The 14287-nt window shown below is 35.9% G+C and overlaps 1 protein-coding gene across 1 annotated transcript in view; it reads right to left on the bottom strand.

The window, feature by feature from the left end:
- The window catches only part of FIG4 (FIG4 phosphoinositide 5-phosphatase), a 121622-nt gene that overhangs the window by 90088 nt on the left and 17247 nt on the right, over positions 1-14287 (bottom strand). The window contains exons 4-5 of the mRNA XM_045798462.2: positions 7036-7192; positions 3162-3212 (exon numbers count right to left, since the gene is read on the bottom strand). Coding sequence (XP_045654418.1) covers positions 3162-3212; positions 7036-7192 — 208 coding nt within the window. The remainder of the gene's footprint in view (positions 1-3161; positions 3213-7035; positions 7193-14287) is intronic.

The following is a 14287-nucleotide window of genomic DNA, read 5'->3' as shown; positions in this document are numbered from 1 at the left end:
GAAATAAACAGACACAAATAAATGGAAAGATACCTCATGTTCCTAGAGCAGAAGAAATAATATTGTTTAAATGTCCATACTACCCAAAGCCATCCATAGATCCTAACAAAATTTCAATGACATTTTCCACAGAAATAGAAAAAACAATCCTAAAATTTGTATGGAACCATAGAAGACCTCTAAGAGCCAAAGCAAGCTTAAGAAAGAAGAACAAAGATGGAGGCATCACACTTTCAGATTTCAAACTTTTTTACAAAGTTACAGCATTCAAAGTAGCATGGCATAAAAACAGACACATAAATCAGTGGAACAGAGCTGAAAGCCCAGAAATAAACCCATGTATACAGAGTCAACTATGACAAAGGAGCCAAGAAGACACATGGGGAAAGGATAATCTCTTCAATAAATAGTGCTGGGAAAACTGGATACCCATACACAAAGGATGAATTGGACCCTTTTCTTACACCATTCACAAAAATTAACTCGAGATGGATTAAAGACATATATAAGACCAAAAACTATGCAACTACTAGAAGAAGACAAAGGGGAAAGGCTCTTTGACATTGGTTTTAGCAAAGATTTTATGGATATGACACCGAAAACACAAGCAACAAAAGCAAAAATAAACAAGTGGGACAACAACAAACTCAAAAGCTTCTGCACAGAAAAAAAAAAATCAACAAAATAAAAAGGCAACCTATGTAATGGGAGAAAATATTTACAAACCATCTGTTAGGGGTTAATATCCAAAATACATAAGGAACTCATAAAACTCAAGAGCAAAACAAAACAAACAAAAACCCCCAAAAATCCAATTAAAAATGGGCAAAGGACCTGAATAGACATTTTTCCAAAGAAAATGGCCAACAGATATGTGAAAAAATGTTCAACATCCCATCAAGGAAATGCAAATTAAAGCCACAATGAGATAGCAACCCATACCTCCTACAATGGCCATTATCAAAAAGACAAGAGACAAGTGTTGGCTAAGCTGTGGAGAAAAAGGAACCCGTGTACACTGTTGGTGGGAATGAAAATTGGTGCAGCCAGTACAGAAAACAGTATGGAGGTTCCTAAAAAAATTACAAATATAACTACCATATGATCCAGCAATCCCAGTTCTGAGTATATAGCCAAAAGAAATGAAATCACCATCTTGAAGAGATATCTGCAGGCCCATGTTGACTGCAAGCATTATTCACAATAGCCAAGACATGGAAACATCCTAAGAGTCCAGCAATGGATGAATGGATATAGGATATTAGTCAACCATAAAAAAAGAAGGAAATCCTGCTATTTGCAACAACATGGATGGAATTTGAGGGCAGTATGCTAAGTGAAATAAGTCTGATTATTTACATATGTTCTTCACTTCCATGCAGAACCTAAAAAAGCCAAAGTCATAGAAATAGAAAGTAGAATGGCAGTTGCCAGGGGCTGGGGCATAGGTAAAGGGTAGGGTGGGAAAAATGGGAAGATGTTGGTTGCATGGTACAAACTCCCAGCTATAAGAAAATAAGATCTGGGAATCTAATGCATAGCATGGTAACTGTAATTAACATTAATGAATTATAACTTGAAATCTGTTGAGAGTACATCTTGAAGGTTTTTAACACACACACACACACACACACACACACACACACACACACACACACACATAATTATGTGAGGGGATGGAAATATTGACTAACCTTATTGTGGTAATCATGTCACAAGACATGTGTATCTAATCATCACACTGTACACGTTAAAGATGTTATATGTCAATAATATCTCAACAGGTGATGGGGGGAGAAGGATGTTGATTTTTAACTTTTAAAAATCAATTTTTCCTAGTTAGAATAATTGCTTTATTCCAGCCTAATCTTAAGAATGTAGTATATCCTTTTTAAAGCTTACCTATTAGACACAAAAACTATAACCAACATACTTTTACTTCTGGGATGACTTGATCCCAGAGCTCAGTATGGGGATGCAAACAAGTTGAAATGATGGAGAAGACAGTACCACCAAGTTTCAGTGACAACTTACAGATGCTGTAAACATAAAATTAAGCAATAAAGACAGAAAAGCAGATGACTTAGATAAACACAATGGAAATATACATTCGATAAACATTTGTGGACGTGAAAATTCTTTCTTTAGGAACCCTTTACTAGACTACTGTTAAAATAATGAACTTCCTTCAGTTTTACATCAATGAAGACATAACCCATTCTATATAGTAAACATGTTTACTTCATTTCACAGATAAATAAGTAGTTAACTGTACAAACAATTCAAAAATAAATTTAAAATAATGCAAAGTACCCCATCAGTGCATAGCACCAATAGCTAGAACACTCTAAGCCTTTGTTTGGTCCTTGGAACTCAAGTCCTTTTTGGTACATACTATTTTGTGTTCTCCCCTTTAAGTTTGGATATTACAGCTGACGGAATTTTCCAATCAGCACAATAACTGCATCTCCTAGGCCTACATATTGGTCACATCGGCGGTGGTATAATACTCTATCACAATGCTGTCTTAGAATTTACTTGCCCATCATCCAATTACTGGTACTTGAGTTGTCCCTGCATTGGCTAGATTGCTGGTTTGGGACTATCATAAATAGAGAAGCTATAAATGTCTCTTCATATGTAGGAATTAATATTTTCTCTCCTAATTTATTTTCTTAGGATATGTTTTCATAAATACTTTATGCCACATTCCTCTTCAAGAAAACTATTAATTTATGAGACCATTAGTGGTATGTATGGTGGTATTGCACCAATTCTTCCTATTATGAATTTATTTTTACCTAATTTTGCTAGATTGTTAACTAAAACAATCTGTGTAATTGTTATAACTCTGTATTAGAAACTGAATGCAAATTTCATTTTTGTAATTAAAAATTACAATAAGAATATTTCATTAAAATCCCACCTAAAACAAAGATGAGTTTTATAGTGAGAATAATTCCCCTGTAATTTGTCCATTCAATATTCAAACATCAAATTTTTAAAAGGAAGAAATACCTTTATCTTTACGTTTTTAGATGAAATCATTTGGCTGATAAAAAAAAACAGAGGTACCATTGTGTCTGATTCTATTTCTCCATCCTGGAAAATAATATAAACATTTAAGTGACTGACAGGAGAAAAACTAAGTTCAAACTTACCTAAAGTAAAAATTGCTAGATAGGTCCACATTTTGAAAGATTCGTAGATACCTAGAAAAAAAACCCAAAGCATATTACATTCATACAATACTACTATTTTTTCATAGCTTGACACAGGCGTTTATATTTGTAAATGCTCTCAGTAAAACTGAGGAATTCAGGGGCTCCTGCCTGGCTCAGTTGGTAGAGCATGCAACTTACGCTCTCGGGGTTGAGTTCAAGCTCCATGTTGAGTATAGAGACCACTAAAAAATAGAATATTAAAAACAAAAACAAAAACCCTGAGGAATTCAATCCAGAACTGCAGCAGGGATTTCATCTGAAGCAATTTCTAAGTCTGTTGATTGTTCCTTCAGAGTCTCTTGACTTTACAGTTTGATCATTTCCTCATCATTGATTATGCCAGCGATGGAAAGTTATGAACTTACATGAGTGGGGAACTTAGACTCGGGGCAAGACAGAAGTAAACACTGCTCTTGTTTTTACGATTATGTGTTTTGTAAATGCTGTGAGGTTGGAGAGAGAAGAGTAACATGGCATAGAGAGAGAAGAGTAACTAAAACAAGCAAAAAATGTTTGCAAAGACCATAATTTTAAGTTGTAAAGTCTTGCAACTGAAAAAAAAGTACAGAATAAAATATCTGCATATCTACCCCTCAGGATTAATAAATGTTAGCACGTTTAGCACAGTCTTTATAGTTTTTAAAGACTTTGATCACAAATGACAATTGAATTTGTCAAATATATTTTCTACAAATATTAAGATGATCATAATCTTTCCCAACAATATTTTAATGTAGTGAACTGTTCTAGCAAAATGTTCTAGCGTTGATACAACCATGTGTTGCAGGGATAACTTCTACCTGTCAGTACGTATGAAATGTTTAGTAGTTACTGTGTTTTATTTCCTAACATTTTACCAAATCGTTTTTTAAGTTTATTTATTTATTTTTTTAGTAATCTCTACACCCAACATGGGGCTCAAACTCAGGACCCTGAGATCAAGAGTCGCATGCTCTCTCAACTGAACAAGCCAGGCACCCCACGAAATCTTTTTATTTAAATGAATTATTGTATTATATAGTTTTGTAAGTATGTTAAAAGTTTTACCTATCTAGTAATAGTACTTCAGTCTACCTATAACAACTATTAATATAATTGTATCTTATTCTGGATAATGTCCAGTGCTACACAGTATTAATCCTAAAATAATTTCACTCTCTAAAGAAAGTTAAATCACTATGTAGAACAACATAATTTGTTTTATTATTCCTGGCTAAAGAATCATAAAGATGAGGTTTATAAATAATATAAACCTCTTCAACTTTTTCCCATCCTTTGGATTCATATGTGCTGGTCTGATTCATTGTCTTAAAAAATTTCATTACCGAAGTATAGTTGACAAAAAATGTTATATTAGTTTCAGGTGCACAACATGGTGATTCGACAATTCTATACATTACTCAATGTTCACCCTAAGAAGTATACGTACCATCTGTTGTAATATAACATGATTATAATATTATTGACTATATTTCCTATGCTGTACTTTTCATCTTCATGACTTATTTATTTTATAACTGGAAGTTTTTACTCCTTAATTCCCTTCACCTATTTCGCCCATCCCCTACACCCTCCCCTCTGGCAACCACCAGTTTGTTCTCTATGTTCATGAGTCTGTTTCTGCTTTTTGATTTGTTTTTTATTTGTATTGCTTTTCAGATTCCACAAATAAATGAAATCATATGGCGTTTGTCTTTCTCGGTCTGATTTATTTCACTTAGCGTAATACTGTCTAGGTCCATCCATGTCATGAATTGCAAGAGCTCTTTCTCTTTATGGCTGAGTGATAATATTCCATGGTGTGTGTGTGTGTGTGTGTGTGTGTGTGTGTGTGCGTGCGTGTGTGTATACCACATTTTCATTATCCATTCATCTACCGATGGACACTTGGGCTGCTTCCACACTTTGGCTATTGTAGATAATGCTGCAATAAACACCGGGGTGCACATATCTTTTCAAATTGGTGTTTTTATTTTCTTTGGGGAATACCTAATTAAATTTTAGTTAATATACTATACCTGCCTGTAAGCTATGCGGGATATAATTTTTTTCAGTTAGTGCAAGACAAAGGACCACGTTATCCATTAAATTCTTCTTATTTTCATCTGACACAGATTATTTTTTAACAGCCCCACTTCCAAATATCATTAAAGACAGTACCACTGGAGTCCAAAATCTATCTAAGAGGGTCTTAAGCAAGAGAGCCACACTACCTTTAAATCTTGGTCTGTATATCTATTAAAATCCAAGCTTAAAAACTAATAAAGGGTACCTGGGTGGCTCAGTCAGTTAAGCATCCAATTCTTGATTTCGGCTCAGGTCATGATCTCAGGATCATGAGACTGAGCCCTGCATTGAACTCCACGCTGGGGATTGAGCCTGCTTGAGATTTTCTCTCTCTCTCCCTCTGCCCCTCCCCCACTCTTTCTAAAAAAAAAAATTACTACAAAGAGAAAAAATCTAGTAAGCATGCCTAACTTTGTTCCGTTTTGACCTTTATGTTTATAATAAATACATTTTTATAAAATACATTTATGTATTGAAATAAATCCATTCTACTCTTTTCTCTATCAACTTATTAATAGACTTTTCCCACATTCCCAAGGCTCCAATAATTTTCCTCCAAAACTTAAATCTACAGAAAATTGGAGGGAAAAACAGTACAATAAATACCATTATGTCCTTCATCTGAATTCACTATTAAATCTCTCTCCTTAAACACACACATATACATCCACTCTCTTTAAATGCTAGTTACATTTTATTTTCCTAAACCAATTCAGTAAGTAGCAGACATAATGACACTTCACTTCTAAATATGAAAAAACAAAATCTCCTAAATAATATCATTTTTATACTTAAAAGTTAATATTGATTCAATATCACCTGGTATATTAGCCATATACCAAATGTCCCAATAAAGTCCTTTATAGCTTGCGTGTGGGTGTGCATACATGCCCGTGTAAGCATGCATACATTTTAATCCAGGATCCAACAGATATTCATGTGTTGCATTTGGTTGTCATGTCTGCTCTAAAATCTAGAGCAGTCCTCTGGCTTTTTCTGTCTTTGATGACACTGACATTTTTAAAGAGTCCAGGCCAGCTGTCTTACAGAATGCCCCACAAGGATGGATTTGTCTGGTTATTTCCTCATGCTTAGATTTAAGTTAAATGTTTTTAGCAAAGTATTGTCAGAGGGGAGGATGGGTGAAATAAGTGAAGGGGAATAAGAGGTACAAACTCCCAGTTATAAAGTAAGTCGTAGGCATGAAAAGTACAGCACAGGGAATATAGTTAATAATATTATAATAATGTCATATGGTGACAGATGGTAACTACACTCACTGTGGTAAGCACAGCACAATAAAACAAAAATATATATATTTTTAGCAAGAAAACTACACAGGTAATCTGTGTCCTTCCCGCTGCTTCATATTGAAAGGCAAATAATGTCAGTTTTGTCTCATTATTGGTGATGCTAAGTTTGAACATTTGGATAATTATGTTTGCCGTTTTTTTTCTCTTTGTAAATAAAGAGATTCATGGAGTATATGTTAAGACTGAGTGAATATTCTGTTCCTCAATGATAACATCTCACCTAATGGCTTTAGCAGCTTTTGTTGATTTTTACCTAAATCAACTGTTAGAATGGAAGTTTATAATAGACCTTGAACAAAATTATAGAATTCTGAGCTAGTATTTTACATTTTTAACATGATATCTATAATCTTTTGAGTTTATTTTGTCTTCTACTTGGTCCACCACATTAAAAAAAACAAAACAAAACAGTAGTTACCACCAGTACATACCGAGCTTCATCAGGATGAGTAATTCGTACAGAATCATTAGGTATATAGATCATATTTGTATCTTCAATCTTATATATTGCATGACCTCCAATATCTGCCATCTTCCTCCTTTTAGTTATTAACACAATATAATAGCCTTCTAAAAACCTGACAAAACCTACACAACAAAAAGAGAGACAAATATGTTTCTTACACTTAGTAATGCTTTTAGATACATATTTAGAAGGTAAAAGATTTTTGACACATTTCCTACTTTATTTCTATGATTTATAGCTATAAAAATTTTCAGTCATATTACAATCTCTAGAAATATCTATACTGACATTTATCTCACTTAAAAAATATTCTAAACAATTTTATTTCATTCATTCTTTTATATTTAGTCTCATTCCAAATAGGACTGAGGTGCTTTAAGCAAAAATACACACAAGATTAAGGGGAGTTGTTATTTAATAGGTATAGAGTTTCAACTCACAAGATGAAAAAGTCCTAGAGATCTGCTGCACAAGGCACACATAGTTAATACTACTGTACTGTACACTTAAAAATGGCTGAGATTGTAATATATATGTAAAATAAATCAATATATACTAGTAAAGAGAATATAAAAACAAACAGAAAACCAAGTAAGTTCTCAGAAATTTCAGAACATGCACTGTGAACCTCAATGGGGGATAAAGATTAAGCACCTCCCTAGATTCGTTCAATCATGGAACCTCATCTTTTTTAAAAAGAAATTAACCAATGGATAAATGTTCTGAGGAACATACTTTGGGATATATTGCTCAAAAGTTAGAACAAACTACACAGACTCTTGATTACTAGTGGTAAAATCCAACTTGAGCCATCTTTAAAAAAAAAAAAAGAAATTTATATTAAGGATACTGAGGTGGTCCATGATACCAAAAGGCAACAATATGATTGGGCCTCAGAAAAAGACCTAGTCAAGATGCATCTCTGAACATGTGCTCCATTCTTGTCTCTCTCCATAGACTAGCCTATGGAGACTCTCCATAGACTAACACAGCTGCTAATAGCTCTAGGCTTTATATCTAAAAGCTTTACTGGGAAGAAATAACTTTTTTTTATCAAGTTCAATTCCAGAATTCCTAGGGAAGGACTTGGACTGGCCTAACTTGGGTTGGGTGCCCAGCCCTGGACCAATCAATAGTTGCCAAGCTATAGAATCACACTGCACTGGAAGCCATTTATACAATCACTAGGTGACTGAGATGGGGCAATGAAAGGTGGTGCCAGATCCCAGAAAAGTGGGTGGTTTCAGCAAACATTATATCCAGTAAATTGTATATCCTTCATGCAATCTTCCTCAAGCATCATTTGTGAGAGTTAAGCTTTTCAAGAATGTTGGAGCATTATAAAGTTATATTTTATGTCAAATCATTGGAGTATACATGTTGTACATTGGTGATTAAAGAAAGACCATATGTGTTATGTACAGAAGCATTAAGTTCTCGGCAACAAGCTAATTACTCTATAGCCTCAGTTAAAAATTTTTTAGTTCCCAGAACTTTTGCTTTGGGAGTGAAAACTAACTCCCTTTGGGGGTAGGGGTAATTTCCAAAATGGTAACATGGGGTGCCCAGCAGATCCTCTCTCCACTGAAACAAACATAACTGGTGAAATTTATAAAAACAAAACAAAACTTTGAAAGTTTCTGGGAACTGTCCTAATGTCATATAACAAATGGAGAAATATTTATTCAAGAAAATCTACTAAACCTTGGTAAGAAGAGCAAGTGTGTGGTATCTGAGTCATAACCTGCTTCTCTTTCACACCCCTCTCCCAGTCCAGTGTGACTCTCTCCCCACTTCTCAGACTAAAGCCCAGGTTTCTGCTCAGAAGGTGAAGACCACCAGAATGTCTCATCCCCTTCAGCTCTGTGGTACTGGAACTCTATTTCCAGGCAAGCGCACTGAGATCAAGGCTTCCATCTTCTCCCCAGGATGACTGGTCAAGAATACTGGGTCCCCATTGCCCTCACCCTCGCTCACTCATAGGATAAGTCAGATACAGTCATACAGCCGACTTTCTATCAGAAACAACGGAGGCCACAAGGCTGTGGGATAACATATTCAAAGCACTAAAAGAAAAAAAAAAACTATCAACCAAGAATCTTATATCTAGCATAACTATCTTTCAAAACTAACTTTCTCATGTGCACGTGTGTGCTCATGCATGCTTGCACTCTCTCTGTCTCTCTCAGAGTGTTATATTCCATTAAGTCTGATCCAGGATCTTGATGCTATGAATTTTTGCTCTAGAGGTGACAAATATCCACTGTTTGTGTCTTGTTATTCTCAGCTGACAAAAAAGGAAACTAGTAATTGACTATATTAACATAAGTGAGCTAAAATATATAAGAAAAAAGATGCCTCAAGGATTTTATGAGCCAGCCTACTGAGGAAAAGATGCCATTAAAATAGTGAAAAATACTTGTATTTTAGAGATCCACAAAACACAAACTGCTTTTAAAAAAAAAAATGTTCATTTACTCCTTTGTTTGCCTTAGAGACCAGCAAAAAATTACCTGATTAAAGATAAAGGACATAGGAACAGGGAGGAAAAAAGCTGATGACAATCTCATTAAAAGCAAGTTAGAAAAAAGCTATCCTTTTAGAAGGATAAAACTTATAAAAGTAAAGCCCTTGAAAGCAGCATAAAAACACGCAAGGGCTTAAATAATAAATATTTCCAAAATGAATGAGTTTTCCTTTTATTTTTGTTATACTTACTTTTTTTGTTGTTGTTTTTTTTTTTTTAAAGATTTTATTTATTTATTTGACAGAGACAGCCAGCGAGAGAGGGAACACAGGCAGGGGGAGTGGGAGAGGAAGAAGCAGGCTCATAGCGGAGGAGCCTGATGTGGGGCTCGATCCCAGAACGCTGGGATCACGCCCTGAGCCGAAGGCAGACGCTTAACCGCTGCGCCACCCAGGCGCCCCTATACTTACTTTTTATACAAAAAAATCTCTGCAATAATTTCTCAACCTACATTCCAACTGAATTTTAATTTTATGTTTTTAGCTCAAGACTATTTATACCATTCTACCTTTCTCTTCATAATTTGAATAAAGGGAGGTAAATATATTGCACAAAAGAGACTCTTCTACCAGCACAAATGCCTTCAGCTTATTATAAATGAAATTATTTTCTTCTTCCTTTTTACTACCACTGGGAATTGTCGCTCTCTTTTTTAAAAGGTTCGTATCCAAGAGAGCCAACAATTAAAAGACCTTAATACGGCACAGACATCTGCCAGGAGTCAGCCTATTCGTCCCTTGAACACACCAAAATGAGAACAAGTTTTTTCATCTTCATTCTGTTTACTTCTGACCCCAGACCAATTTCCCTGAGTACTTCCAAGAAGCCAAGATGACAGTCATCATGCAAAAGTGATTTCTCTCTCTCCAAGTAGAGGAGGCTATTTCATTTGAAATGGACACCAAGCAAAGTATACAAAAAAGGACAGTGTAAGAGGATATAGTGGGAGTGCTGGTGGCTGGACAGGACCCCACCAGCCCACCAACAGCGAAGAATGCAATATCCCTGTTTCAGGGGTCACCATGCCAGCGAGTCATTATCTTAAAAGCCTTCAGGGAGACTGAAGGTGTCTTGGCAGAGAAACATGAAACAGAGAAACATGAAAAACGTCCACAAGGTACATAGGACCTTTGCACAACAGAGCCCTCTAGAACCAAAGTGACTCTCTAACACCACATCTACTGCTCCCTCACTAGCCTGAGGCTCACGTTTTGTTGTTGTTGTCTTCATTACTATCTTGGATCTGCAATCTATTTCTAAGGGTGTTGCTTTAAATAACAACCGAGTCCATCACTTAGTCTGCTACAAGGATACTTATTCTACCACTCCCCCTCAACATACGAGCAGCTTGAAAGACTATCCTCTGACAGGTGACATAGGCAGAAAAAGGCTATAAACCTGCAGCTATGTACCAAAAGGGGCTGGGATGGTCACAGAGCTAAGCCTAGTGAAGACTACAGGTACCCAGGGGCACCTGGGTGGCTTAGTTGGTTGAGCATTCAACTCTTGATTTCAGCTCAGGTCATGATCTTAAGGTTGTGAGATTGAGCCCCATTTCGGGCTCCAGGCTGGATTCTCTCTCCCTCTCCCTCTGCCCCACAACCCCTTTTCCCCACACGAAAGAAAGAAAGAAAGAAAGAAAGAAAGAAAGAAAGAAAGAAAGAAAGAAAGAAAGAAAGAAAGGAAAATGTCTACAAGTAACCATCCACCAACTCCATCTATGTACCCCAAGAGCATATAAAACAATTTTGGGAGGGATGCTCATGATCCTATTCAGTGGTTTCCCAAACCTCCTGCTGGCCATTAAATAACAATGGAGGTGAGAAATGTACAAGGTGGACAAATGTCCCATGTCTAGGGACCAGCAATGATTCATGAGTTTTTCATGGGTACCAAGCCCATGAAAAGACATGTAAATAAACTGAAAGAGTTTGGAAACGTTAGAGCAATTTGAGATAGCTACAACATCCAAGTGCATGGCCAATGATCTTGCCTTGAATAGGGCATAGACTAGTTTGGGTTATTATTGAACTTATAATTGTAACATGTGCTGTGTCACATGTGGCCAAGCTGCAGACTAGTTATGTACAGTAGGATTATGTGTTGGTCTATGACATCCTGGTGGAAAAAATCTGGTCCATTACTACAGATAACTGAGACTCACTGCTCTAGATTCTTACAGATGATGAACTAAATTAAGCATAATAACAGTCTAAAAACATTCCAGCAAAATACTATTCACAAACTAAGCATGCTGAAAAAGTTAACTGGGCAAATATTTTGGCCACAGGATAGAAGACAACTATTCTGGTCATTTCTCATATGTATTATTCTGACAACCAGACTATACATTTTTCAAAGACAGGCATTTTGTGTCTTGCTATTAAGTATCCCTCATTATTTCTAAGACAGTACTTCTAGACAAATCATAGACTTTCATTAACTCCCTATTTACTCTTCACTCATTCTAAGCTTTATTTACAGGGTTGAACAAGAATACATAAAATACATTTCCATAAAAATAATAAATCCTTACTTAGTACATTACTGTCTCACTTTACTGGGAGGTTAGTCTTTCAGTGACTTCATTACCCAAAGACAGTTTCAATCCTAAGAGGTCTCCAACCATAAGAGAAACAGTGACCACAACACCTAAGAATGTCACCCCTCAGAGAAACAAGACACCTTCTGCTTCTCACCCAAAGTTTCCTAATACTTGTGTATACAATAAATACGTGGTTACAGACCTAGTTATCAATTGATAAAAATCAAGCTTCTGGTCTTAAAAGTTTAGTTACCAATAGATTTAAAAGGAGGCAGAGAATATTGCTAGAAGCAACTACGCCAAGAACAATGAAGGATGACTAAAGAACCATAAAAACAAAACAGTACAAAGGTCTAGAGGCCATTTAATGTAAAGGCAAACTGCTCAATATAACTCCAGAATACCCAAAGGCAGCTATTTTTAAACAGTTCAATAACTGATCATTTCATTACTCTTAATCATCAAGGAAGGTTCAATTTTGGATTATAAACCCTGGGTAATGAGGCATGCAATATTACATACACCTTAGGAAATTTCCACTTGAAAAAGTTATAATAAAGTATCAGCATTTAAAGAAATAAGTTCAACCTAATAAGTAACTAACACTAAAATTAAACTTACTATATTTAAGACACATTGTATTTCTAGTTTTTAAAATTTTTTTATTTTCTTCCAGTTTTTTTTTAATTTAAAATATATTCAATACTTAAAGTAGAACTTAACACTTACATAATTTATGGAATTTGAACACATGAACTCACTTGACATCCACCTACGAACACTTATCTGTTGAATATATAACTTCAACATACTTGTTGAGACTGAGCAGAAAATGTAGAAAAAGAACCAGTCCTAAGAAGAAACTAAACCTACCTACCACTCTTGACCTTCCCTGACAGCCACCTAGACACAAAATAGACCTGAAGGGATGACACAGGAAGAGCTGTGAGAGCACTCTGAGAAAAACTTCAGATACGGCAGAATGTAACCAAAGTTTTAACAAATACGGAGTCGCAGAATAAAAAGCGCTAATGAGAAAAATGCAAGAATTTGAAACTATACAGGATAATTAAGTCCATATTAATTTTGTTAACATCTATGGATACCAATCAGTCAACATTGCAGACAGTCCAGCAGGTTTAAAAAATACAAAGATAATGTTGTTAAATGTTTAAAAAAAAAAATCAGACTCAAAATCAGGCTCTGCCAACAGAGAAGCAGAGATATAATCGCCCTCTGCTTGCCTGCCAAGGCCCCATGCGATCTGGCCTCACTCAATTCCATGCCAACATTCCAGGACCCACGGACATCTTCATGCCTCTGCCTCTGCCGTCATCCCTACTGGGGTTCTCTCACCCCTTCCCCACATCCACCCAAATCTTGTTCCTCCTTCAGGTCCAGCTGGAGTCTCATTTTGCCCAGGATAACTTTCTTAGACATTCCAGGTCCAAGCCATCTACCTCTTACATAATCTCCACTCCCATTTAACTTTCTCTACACAGCTTGGCTCTTAACTGCAATCTTGGAGTTACCTCGTGTATATTAGTTTTTGTCCTTCATCCTAGTGTTGTCAGCCTAAGACTCCCAGGGACAGATCCACAGTATAGCAAAGACACGTGTACTGACCCACTGCAAAGGAAGATGGTGTCCACACCAGAACTGTAGGGCATCTCACTGCTGTCCCAGAGCTAGACAGCAGAATCCTTAAGAGCCAAAACCATGTCTATATTGGTGAATAAACGAAGTATAGGCATCATTATCGGATTTGGGGGAAGGATGGAATTTAAGTAAAATTTAAATAGAGAGGTTCAGACCAAAGCAGCACTGTATATAAAGGAATCAACATCAAGTCCCGACCGTGGAGCGATGTTTACAGTCCAAGCTACTTTTTTACTTTTTCATTCCTCAACAAGCTAGACAACAGGCTTCTTAAAGGCCAAAACCACGTTTATGTTAATTCATATCCTATATGAAACTGAGCAGCATATACCAGATGCCAGATAAAAGCTACTTGATATCTGATTGGTGGACAGTGAAATTTTAAACAACCAAAGCCACAGATGATGGGTTATAATTATAAAACTACATAAAACAATCTTTTAGTAGTCTCTATAGGGGAAAAAAAAAAAAAAGAAGTAGTAAGAA

This window comes from Ursus americanus, chromosome 11 (genome assembly GCF_024610735.1).
Source record: "Ursus americanus isolate L20-20 chromosome 11, mUrsAme1.1.p, whole genome shotgun sequence".
NCBI lineage: Eukaryota > Metazoa > Chordata > Mammalia > Carnivora > Ursidae > Ursus > Ursus americanus.
This window is presented reverse-complemented; position numbering and strand designations above follow the sequence as displayed.